General features: G+C 36.6%; 2 protein-coding genes across 4 annotated transcripts in view; both read right to left on the bottom strand.

Annotated features, from left to right (window-relative positions):
• Positions 1 to 5,816, bottom strand: part of LOC106174185 (protein spire homolog 1) — a 51,378-nt gene extending 45,562 nt beyond the window's left edge. For 2 of the 3 annotated variants that reach the window (XM_013555613.2, XM_087012178.1), the window contains exon 1: positions 5,531 to 5,811. In XM_013555613.2, coding sequence (XP_013411067.2) covers positions 5,531 to 5,783 — 253 coding nt within the window. In that variant the 5' untranslated portion in view covers positions 5,784 to 5,811. Of the gene's footprint in view, positions 1 to 5,530 lie in introns of all 3 variants that reach the window. The other variant, XM_013555614.2, reaches the window with a different exon arrangement.
• A 2,133-nt stretch (positions 5,817 to 7,949) lies between these two features.
• Positions 7,950 to 11,123, bottom strand: LOC106174170 (uncharacterized). The gene is made up of 2 exons (XM_013555592.2): positions 10,396 to 11,123; positions 7,950 to 9,776 (listed from the first exon to the last, which is right to left on the bottom strand). The coding sequence occupies exons 1-2, from the start codon at positions 10,499 to 10,501 to the stop codon at positions 8,899 to 8,901; spliced, it is 984 nt and encodes a 327-aa protein (XP_013411046.2). The 5' UTR covers positions 10,502 to 11,123; the 3' UTR covers positions 7,950 to 8,898.
• Positions 11,124 to 12,037: the final 914 nt, after the last annotated feature.

Below are 12,037 nucleotides of genomic sequence, written 5' to 3'. Positions count from 1 at the left end.
AAACACGCCGTGCTCCTCCTCCATCATGTATCCCAGACAGAAAACCAAGATTAATAGTGGAGTGAGAAAAGACCTGCATATCTTTCGTGGCCAGAAGAATGTGTCATCTATTTATTCTTATGATTTATTTCTTTGACTAAGTACAGTTGAATGCCCTACTTTGATCCTACTTAAAAAAGACCCCACCCCTTCTGCTCTACACTCATGATATTTACTACAGCACTGGCACTATGAAAAAGAGCTTTTGCAACTATTGTTATATACCCTTTTTATTTCACAACATCTGTATTTAATGAATCGAGCAAAAATGTACACATCTGAACAGCATTACAGAGGTGTAAAATGATAAATCAGCATCTTAAATTTTATAACATACGAGTTATTTTGCAGTCCTATTGCCATATTACTAGTATGTAAATTTCCAAACCATGGTATGAGTAATTTTCCCGTACAATTGTCACATTTTGTCACTCAAACTACATCATTCTGAACACAAATGCTGTCAACTTATGACGAACTGTCTAGCACATAGGTAAAGAATTTGAGAAATTGCTCGCCTTTTCTCCGGTCTTCCAAACAAGGTCAGAAGTTCACAACAAGTGGTCGTTTTGTGATGAGTAAAAAGTGTAATATTGCCTAGTCAACTTAAAGAAAGGTGGAAGTTTCTTTCTTCTTCATTCACCCGAAAGAAACTGACTCACAATACCTATGTCATTTCAGTGTATGAGGAGCACTCCATTTTCCACAAAATACAAAGCCCTTCTAATTCTGTAAATATTGCTTCTTCTTACTTTGCTTAGATAATCAAAATAAGCTTTCAAAAGTTGCCCTGGCTCAAATGAATGCCAGTTATTTTATATTCCAATAATACAAAAATAAAAATAAAAAAGCTCATATTTCTCTCCCACCTTATTGAAGGGGTTGGGAGTGCTTAAAATTTTTGACAATTCCAGTAAAATTAATTCAAAACATTTATAATTTATTAATTCCATTTTTGTAGACAGGGTACCACAAGCTCCCATACAGTAGTCACAAATAACACTGTTCATCAGACTATGAAGCCCAGTGTAACATAACCCTATCTACACGACATCTCACTCAATTCATTCTGCCTCTATTTCCTCTTGTGAAGGATTTCACGCCTGTCACTGTCTTGAGGAATGTTCCGCAACCAATGTGTGTGTGTGTGTGAGTATGTGTATTATATAATGAATGTGGCTCAATCTGTGGACTAAGCTCTACAGAATTGATCTCCACTGATGTGGGACTATTGGGCTTCTGAAGACTGGTAGTTGACAGCAGGTTTACACTATGTGAAAATGACCCGTTTTCTGTGCAATCCAGGTACACATTTATATGTGATAGTCTCTCTCTCTCTCTCTCTCTCTCTCTCTCATGTATTACAAGATCCCACATGAGATAATGCAATCAGCTCCCTCTTATGCTTTCTTACTGTCAGTTGCCAACTCCCTTCATTTGCGCAAAAATATTATTTTTAAGTTTCATGGTCAAATATATACACAGAGAAATCAAATCACCAATGCCGATTTTTGACTATGAATACCCTTTGATTTTAGGAACTTGGCAAATCTATTACTGAAGTTTATTCAATAAGGGATTTTAAGATCTGTGGTGGCCTACCCTTCAGCAACCTGTTCTACAATAAAGAAAATGTGCTTTAACTTTAAATGCTGTTTACGCACCAACAAGCATTAAAATCTGAAAATCTTGGAAAATTGATAATTTTCACACAAACTGACTTAAAAAGGATTTTGTAACATTAATATTCAAGATGGGGATTGAGGTTAATTTTTGTTCATTGCATATGTTTAATGAAGGTTCAAAACAGGACTACACCAGCTATCTAGGTGTAAACATGACAACCATGCATACATATTACATATATAGGCATACTTGCGCCACGCTGAGCTTCTTATTGAAAGCTGAGCCATTCTCCTTTAGCCTGATCAATAATAAGCCTCAGAAATGATGAGCTTGTGTAACCATACTGAAAGTGAAATATTCCTCCTGCCCTGCTCCACTTGAGATGTGTGGGAAGATTCCCAAATCCAATATTTGCTGCTACAAGCTTTTTTTTTTTCTTTCATCTCAGTGAAAGAATTTCACCGGCTGTGCTAAGAGTTTTACTGCTATTTAGATTCTTAGCAACAAACTGCAAAGATCAACGTTATCTGTACTGTAATTAATATTTTGTTTTTTATAACAAGTCACCTTCTTCAGTGCTGAAAGGCTAAATTTTCTTAAGTATTCTTTATTCCTTAATAATAAACTCAAACACAAGCATGCTAGTAAGTTTATATTTCTGTATTTTACTTCAGCACTGGGATTACTGTCTCTTATAAAACAAAGCACATCTTAGGATGTTTTTCCCCCCCTTTTTTACCATCTTTCATCTCATATCCTACGTGCACTGTAAGTGGTATACAATTTTTAACATTTTTAACTTGATACGGGTCTATAAAGGGTACTTTGTCACCACACTGCAAACTTGTTTCAATTCATTAATTTCCCCTTTAAACTGCCTACAAGGTCTTCTAAACAACAAGCACCCAGTGTCACACCATGTCTAATCACAAAACTCACAGATCAAAGTGATAGAATTCATCACCCTTCCCCACCAGTGCTTCAAAAATGCCTACCAAAATGGCCCATTCGACCACATCCATCCGCCATAATGATATGAAAACATTTCGTAACAAAGCCACGATGCTCGAGGCTCAAACCATTCAGCCATCTAAGCACACCAGTGATAGTAAACAAATGGCCGTAAAATTCCTCAACTCGAAGAATGGACCCACTGTGCACAAAAGAAAATGGTTACAATAATGCATTTTGAAACGTAAGAGTACAAATATGGATGATATGCATGTTACCAGAGCCGAGGTGTGAAATGGATCCTATGTATTCAATGTTATATGTACTGGTATATACTGCTAGTGATATAATCATCTCTGGGACAAGGTTTATATTAGAACTTTTGACTAAAACTTGGTCTTTGCTTGAAACCCAAAATTTTCAGTCAAAACTGTAAAATTATCTGTAACACTCCACACAACATTTTATGAGATAAATAATTTGAGTTAAATATTCTAGACCAAAGTTACAGTTACTTTTTATTTCAGGGATCTACTACTGATGTATCCTGAATTGAAATATTAGTAGTAGTATGTAAACCAAAAATGTTTGGTCTTGAACAACAACTCCCATTCCTTCTGTTGTTTTGAGTTTCCAGCCCCAGGTTTCATGCATGGTAAATTAATGATAGCATCATTTTTTAGTTTAGATTAGTTTTTTTTTTTAACCTCTTGGTTTTTCTAGAAGACAGCAAAAATCTCAAATAAAATCGCCAAGAATCACTCAGACAAGTGTTCTAAGATGTGCTTTAAAATTGGTCCAGTATGTTAGCAAGGCTCTAAGGATACCCCACCACCACTACCTCCACAAACAAGAAGAATATTGCTCCATTAAGTTATGCAAATGAAAATATACCCCCTTTAAAATATCAAAGAAAACTTGGCTTGAAAATTTGTCAAGTAATTTTGATAAATCTATCTCATCATAAATCTACAAGTCAAGGAAGCAATTAACTTAAATAATAGATCTGAGGCAGAATTTTAGAATAAGCAATATAACAACATGCATCTCAGCTTTCAGATACTGAGAATTAAATTACATATATCTTTTTTCTTCATAAGTTACTGCAATATTATCTTAAATAATAATAAATGTAACGACTGAATCAAAAGGCATCCACGCAATGTCCACCTGACAAATAGAAATTACTCATACACCTGTTGCGACCACACCCCTTGTCCTCAATTATCCTTAATTATCATTATAATATCCTTGATAATATCATAAATATCCCTGATTATCCTGATATACAATCAAAATTAAAGGATGTGTTACATAATTAATAGCTGTATTATATATGTTATCAGTGATAAAGTATTTGCTCTTAAGGGAGTTATCAGAAGTGCATGAGAGCAAGTAGAGTGTCTTGGTTTTACAATTAGTTTATCAAGGAACTAGCTGCAAAGAAATCCTTTTAAATGTGAGTTTTTTTAAAAGAAAAAGCTAACTCTTACCTATTTATTTCAAGGCCACCTGTCGGCTGATGTGTTTTTTTTTTTAATTCATTACTGTTTATAAGTAAATTTTATCTTTAATGCCAGTTTTTTCTTGCTCCTAACTACATTTGATCATTTATCCCTTAGACCCATTTTACTTACTAGTACATTTTTAGGACAACATGTATTCATTATCAATAAGGCATACATATAAATAATATTTTTCAATTGCATATTTTGGGGTGGGGGGGTGGGGGGAGGGTCATATGCTAGTACCTTTATGTTGGGAAAAATTCCTCTCCTCCAACTGCAAGAGAATCTTATAATAATGAAAAACACATTCTTAACTAGATCTGTAGTGATCAAGAAAATCAATACTTTTAACTAAAGCAGGTGCACCACAAGCAAAACATTTTAACACACAGTAACATCCAGATACACACACACACACACACATTAGCAACAATTTCAGCTGTAATATGTACATTTACTGAAATTCTAAACCAGTCCTATATTTTTTTTATCCTTTCTACTTTGTGTTACTGACTTTATATCAGAACAGAGCAACATGAACTTTCAGTTTATCAGGGTAAGCAAACATGGATTTTGGCTCCCAGCACGGCATGGCATATGGCAATGCACAACTGGCAATATTGATGTCAAACAAAAATATCAGCACTTTCTTGAGCAACCTTACTACTAGCATATGCACTTGAACAATCTAAATCTTGTCTTTTTCCATCGTCATTTTTATAAATTAAAATTCCTGAAGTTGCTCTTGTTAGCAAATGATTTTTCCACAATGCCCACATGCAAGTACATAATTACTGTATGCACTGTATACTTCTAAAAGACCAAAATTTCCCCAAACATTATAATTATTTCGTATTAAAACATTAAGCTTAATATTTATTGTCTCCACTCCTGCAAATACTTCTACAAAAATCATAGATCCCCACCACCCACCCCTAAGTGGAATAAGCAGGCTTGTTTTATAACATTTATGTCAAGTGACACTTGCTGATGTTGTGAATGTTGTTGTAATTAACATACATAGTACATGCTGAAATCTTTTTTATAAAAATTACTCTGTGCACATAGATCAAATTCAAAGCTTCCAAGATACATCAGGACGAAGAAATAACAGTTAGCTTTGCTATTTCTCTCTCCTACGTCATATTTGGCATATTCACTTAAAAAGACAAATCTTCATCGGACAGACAACATATCACTTCATATTTTCAGCATGTAAATTACACTGCATCTCAAACTGCCATACACACGCACTGTAACCCAAAGACATTTTGCTAGTGTCATTCTACAGTCGCCAAACACGCAGGCAATATATTTCCACTGTGCCAGACTGCAACTTCTTCTACAGACATTCATCAAAAGGTCACAAACGGAAGAAAAGACACATCATGAAATCATATACTTACTTTGCTTTCCTGTTGTCGGAGTTTCACAAGAGACCGTTCCGTCTTTGTGAACATAGACGGAGGGGAGACCATATATATAAATGGCGTTCCCTGCGTCCCAGTGTTTCTTTAAGTGTTGCAAACACTGAAAGCAAATGGCCCAGGCTTGTTCTTCGTTCAGAGGGGCGTTGAAGGCTTCCAAAATGTCTTGGAGAGAGAGTTTGTCGGCGATTTTCGACAGCCTCTCTCGTGCGCCGCCGCTCCGTGCAGCCATCTTTGAAAGCGTGTTGTGATCACGTGATTTCAGTTTTCTGTTATTTTTGACACCCCCCTTTTTCCACCGAAGAAAGATTTTTAATGTTTTTTTTCTATCTTTCATTTTTCTTTTATTTTCTATGTATGGCAAATTATTTTTAGTATTAATTGTAAAAATAAAAATGAGACAACTTCAAAAATCGTACAGCTCCACATTGTAAAATTGTTCAAAAATTCATCTGTCGATGTTTTGCTATTATCATTATAATTATTATTTCATGCTCTCTCTTTATCGTATCGTAATTGACATTTTATATGAAAATTTGCCATTACCTGACAAATATTGCGCACAAATTACATAAGATGCGGACACCACAATCATACAACAGATTAAACATTGTGAATGCGTTTGTTGTGACAAAATTAAACAACAATCGCATTTAGATTTGTGCATGCAGTCTTGGGTCCACTTTTATGTATAATACATGTATGTCCAGGATGCAGTCGGTGCATCATCATCAGCTGACAATAACTTTAATCCTGCACCCCATGTCAGGCAATTTTTTCACTAAAACGTTTCAAGACTAAACTAAAGAGGGTGACAGCTCGTTAAAACTGACCTGCCTAGTGATATCACAATAAGCTCTCAGTTTCTAGGACCATCTTAACTCCAGTCTAGTGGATTTTCGATTTCATTATGGCTAATGCATTTAGAGGCGCCCCCCCCCCCCCCCCCCCCTCATGGATTATGTCATACATCGAGTGGGAGCAAACAAGCATGCAGTCCTCTTCCTGGGTTTTGATACATGTGTAAAACAGTGTTAATTAAAACGACGCTGAGCGGAAAGGAAAGCGAATGTAAAACATTCTTCTTTAGAATCTTACCACTGGAATTATTCTGAAGATTGCACATTGTCATATGACGTAAGAATAGGACAGACAACTGTCTCTGACAGGCATTATGGTGACACTTGATTTCTATGCAATCAATATGTAGAATTGTTGGCAAAATTGATTTCTTGAACTTAGTCGGTATGTTACACTTGGAGATTGACTTGTTAAGTTGTTACATGCACTAACTTTCTGAAAGGTGAAAAACGTACCTTATAAAACAAATCAAATGTTTTTACCACACCAGTTTCCCGGCTTTTTTCTAATTGAACAGAGTGAGTGCAAATAAGTCGTATTGAATGTGGGTTTGTTGAATAGCAAAATCCCATTAAAATGTTGTATGGATGAAACACATTTGGTATAAGATCTATAGGAACTGTTTACATGTAAATCTCGATTTTCCTTGGCAGACCGAAGAAGTATTGAAAAGTCCATCGAGTCGAAGCTGGCAAAGGAAATGAAAACGGAATTTCAAACTGCAGAATAAAAGAATAGTATCTACTCGGTCGGTTGTGTTGTAGACTGAGTGCTTTACTTTCTCTCGCCAGTTTTTTTTTTTTTTTTTGGGTTATTTGCATCTCTGGTGTGACAAGTTCACGCATAAATGCGGATAAATCCCTGTGTTTAACTTCTACTTTGAAATAGCAATTACACAAAGCACTGATTGTTGGCAGATGTAAGATTTTAAAACAAACTATGTACGTTTAATATCAAACTTAAGAGAGTGCTGTGGTTGATTGGCGCAGTGTCGCTTTAAATACCACAACTTAGGTATTTAACACCATTAGTTGTAAAAATAAAACATTCCTATGCGAGCAAGGATGCCAATAATATTGAGATAAGTATAATATTGGGAAAGGAGAGCCCCCTTCCCTACCCCTTGAGTCATATATACTAGATCTGCCATTTATATAACAGGAATAAATCTGAAATGTCAGTTCAACATAACGTCTTTTTAAAAGGTATGTTTGGAAGTACTTTCAGTTCTTCACTTACAATTTTTAAATTCCATGTCTGTAATATTGAGGTCAGTATAAAACTACATGAACAACATGAACAATAATGCCTTTCATGGCAAAAAAAAAGAATGATGAATAAATAAATAAATAAATAAATAAATAAATAAATAAATAAACCATATATTTTATGAGACTTAACACAGTTTTATTTTCTAAGTGAATCTTAATTGTAACAAAGACTGTCATCAAATAATACTGATAAATGGTAACACGTAGTATATGGTTAACAAAGCGCTGTAATAACAAGTTTCTATAATTTTCCTGTCTCCATGCCCTTTTCTTTTTTTTTTTTTTTTATCCTGATATTCACATTCTATAAATTGCCTTGATGTATAAGTATATTCATGTCAGATATTTCCATGGGAGACCCACCTTCCCACTTCAACCCCTCCTTCTTTACCAACAGAAATCTATTGGTGCCCCTCCCCCCCCCCCCCCCACCTTAAATTTTAACCCCGATCCAAATTAACTGGAAACACACCATTATCTACGAGTGAATCGAAGAAAAATATGACGGAGATGTGTCGAGTTAAAATGACAATTTACCTGTCATTAATGTAAAAATATTTTGTGTGACGATAGATATCGTGGAAATATGGTGGTCTAATAACAATCTGCTGAGATGAGCCGTACCAAGTTAAAACAAGTTAAAACACTACTTAAATACTTTCCCGGGAGAATACAATCACAATCAAAATGGAAGCCCTATAAAATCTCATATGATGATATTTGTGAGTTGAAAATCGATTTGGATAAAAAAGGAAAAATGGCGTATGGTTGGCGGTTCTCGTAGCAGCATGTTCTTTTTCCCACGAACCTTGTCTTAGATTATGTCTAACAAAAATCGCCCCTCATGTAATAAAAAGTTAATAGAACCCCCCTATCTGCTTGTACTTTTTTGAAATTGCAGCTTGAAATCGCTTCTGACCAACATTCGCTTCTGGTAAGAATCTAGGAGATTCACATCACAAAGTTTGAATATAAGCGACTCAAGTCAACAATTGGCATACAAGTACACGCCAAAAGAAACACTAATGTTCAATAGGTCCATCGCCATTTAAGATGTCGTCCAAAAAAAGTCATATAATAAACAAGGGTCAAGATAAGGAGGGTAGACTGTTTGAATTATGTATTCTTTAAGTTTCAACGACAGCACTGGTTTTCTATTGAAATATCCACAGGCGCACTATTTACCGAGAGTATACATGTATATTAACGTAACTATTAGGAACTATTTCCCGTCGTAGACCCCTTTTTACCAGCTGGGAGCTGCCCGGCAAGATGTTTACCACCAGGGCTAGAATCACGGCGGGGACTACTTTTGGAGCTCTGAGCCCGTGGGGTAGTCGGACTGGCAGCCCCAGACGTAGCAGTTGGGGTTTGTTTGTCTTTAACGGCAGTAGGGGTTGGTTTGTCTTTAACGGCACTGGCGGAAGGCCCGCCCACTGACCCCAGCATGTCACTTGTCGTCCGCGTGACAGAGGCGTGCCCCGTGTGTAACGCGTCTTTGCTTTCGGCCTTCTTCAGTTTGGGATCAGATTCGTCTTTTGATGCATTGCTTGGTTTCTCGTTGGCGATTTTGTCGTCTGTCGGTTTCTCGGTAACTTGGGTCTCACTTTCTGTTTTTGCCGCCTCTGTTTTGGCACCGTCAGTTTCGTTTTCCGCCGAGTCCTTCATATCACTAGACGTTTGCTTATCTGCTTCTTCATTTAAGTTTTTATCCGACCCTTCTTCCTTACTTTTGGGCCTCGCGCTTGCAACGCGTTGTACTAGACTCTTCAGTTTACTTTGTTTTTTAGGTTCGCCGTCTCCTTGTTCCTCGTCCCCTAATTTCTTCTTCTTTGTCTTCATTTTCATCAGGATCATTTGTGTTTTAAGCATCTCTTTGGTGTGCTCACTCATATCACTAGCATTATCATTGAGCCTGGAGTGGTCGTATATATAGTCCAGTAATTTAGCCACACCCACTCCGATACCTGCAGCGAATGCGATAACGGCAATGGCGATGATCACCTTGGGGATGATGTCGGTTGCTGTGGTGATCGTTGCTGTCGTAGTAGATGTTGAGGATGCCGTTGTGGTGTTGGAAGCGTTAGTAAGTACTGGAATGAATAGATGTGATATATGTACCAGTAAAGACTACTTTAAAAACATGTACATAACTATAAAGATACAAAAGTCTTATATCTTTAAATTCGTTTTCCGTCATTTTTCCATTCAAGTTGGACTCACCTCACTAAGTAGACTCAGACTATGATTAACTCATGTTGGGAGCAAATCTAATCTTTCTGCCTCCCCCCCCCCCCCCCCCCCCCCCCTCTTCAACCGACCACAATTATAATTATTGCATTGAAATTATTGCATATTGTTTAGATCATTTTCCTACAGTGATGAAATAGTTATCAGAGACAAGTCGAGCCGGGTTAGGACGACCCAAGTTATATGGAAACGCAACCTTATCTTTAAGAGAATCCTTGAGAAATTATGAAAGAGATGCGTCGCGTAAAATGACAATTATCTGTCATTTACAAGGCATTTACAATGCTTAGATAGATAAATAGATAGATAGATAGATAGATAGATAGATAGATAGATAGGGAGGTAGACTGACTGGCTGACAGACATACTGACTGACATACAAACAGACATAAAGACAGACAGACAGAGAGACAGGCGGACAGATGATAATCAGCATTTTAGAAATAAAATTTTCATCGTTACCTGGAAGACATATGAGCACTCCCACCAACAGCATGGCGGCGCTTTCTTTCCAGGAATTCATTCCCAGGAAAATGGTCGTAGAGTGGCGTTGAAGATGGGTAGACATATTGTTGATATATTTATAGATAGTATAAATATATTTGAGCAATTCTGTGGATTGTGTGCCTCTCCTCCTTCGAAGAATGTTTTCTGTATTGTATTAGTACAGTGTAAAATGTTATTAGACACACGGTTGTCTTGTAAAAAAACTTTCTAGGAAATATTTGGAAAATTCTTCACTTTGAAGTTCAGTCTCACATCTGTTAGATTTGCTTTTCTGTCTTTTGTCTCTCCTCGAATACGTTGTCTATCCTTGGTGGCTTTGACGTACAGTTAACGTAAACTTACGGAGTTGTAGACAGTGATTTCAGCGTCCAAGATGGCGTCCATGCTGCAGCACATTAAAACCCTACCAACATTTGTCAGGACACTATCCACTACACACGAAAACAATCGATAAATTCTTGTTCACGCCGCCGATGAGCAAATAGGTGGTGTTTTGATTGACTAGCTTCAGTCGTCTGCTTTCAGTGGAATTCCATTTTAGGGTACTTTTCTCGCGTTTCTGAAGCCAAAATATGTAAGGAATCAACAGCGTATATCACAACCTTGGCTCAAGAACAAAATGTCGCAGCTTTTCTCCCGTCTGTATATTAAGCGAAAGGACCCAAGTCTCTGTGTCAATAAATAGGCCGCTTTGTGTTGACGGGGTAAAGCACACCTTTTACTCTCTCTACAATTTTCAAGCACTTTGTTTACAGTGCTAACACGCGCATATTCAGAGCAATACAATTGTTTTCAAAATAGCAACCATTCTCTTCGACCTCTCGGATGGTGCGTTCGACTGAAGAAACCCTTTTATGGCGCATTAGGTGGGCATTCTGTTACCTATTGGATTGGGATTAAAAGAAACGCCCCCAGAGAAAGAGCATATTATGAAATGCTTTTCATTGCCGTTGTCACAACACAGAATTCATTGATACCCCGAGGGATAAAAAGAAATTAAAATTTCTTAAAATACAGCACGATTAATTATGTAATTGATAACTTCTGAGTTTGCCTGACACTTTGTAAATTTGACATATCGACATGGAATAAAGAACTCTATTCCCCATTCTTACTCTACCTTTTGACTCATGTTATAATAATAATAATAATAATAATAATAATAATAATAATAATAATAATAATAATAATAGTTGTTGTTGTTGATGTTGATGTTTTTATCTATAATTTTAACTGTAGGCCATATGATGAGTACTTTATTGACGACATACTTTCAAAAGTCACTCCGGAAGATTGATCCAATTTAAGGGAAGGAAATTAGGTCCACGTGAACATATTGTGCAGTCCATATCAGATGATTTCATGTTTTGAGTCATATTTGTATCATAATATTAGCAAACTTTCTGGTTATTTCTTCCTTCACAATTGTAGAAAAAACTGGATCAGTTTGACCTTTGATGAAAGTGCCAAATAACCCTGCCTCGTAGAAGTGACAAGCAACACATAAATTGGAGGAAATTGAAGTCTCTTCATTTTTTTGTACTTGGCTTTAGCCACTTCGTGTTTGTGTGTGTGTGTGGGGGGGGGGGGGGGGTGA

Source organism: Lingula anatina, chromosome 4 (genome assembly GCF_051362555.1).
Source record: "Lingula anatina isolate TDL-2025a chromosome 4, LinAna3.0, whole genome shotgun sequence".
NCBI classification, from domain to species: Eukaryota; Metazoa; Brachiopoda; class Lingulata; order Lingulida; family Lingulidae; genus Lingula; species Lingula anatina.
This window is presented reverse-complemented; position numbering and strand designations above follow the sequence as displayed.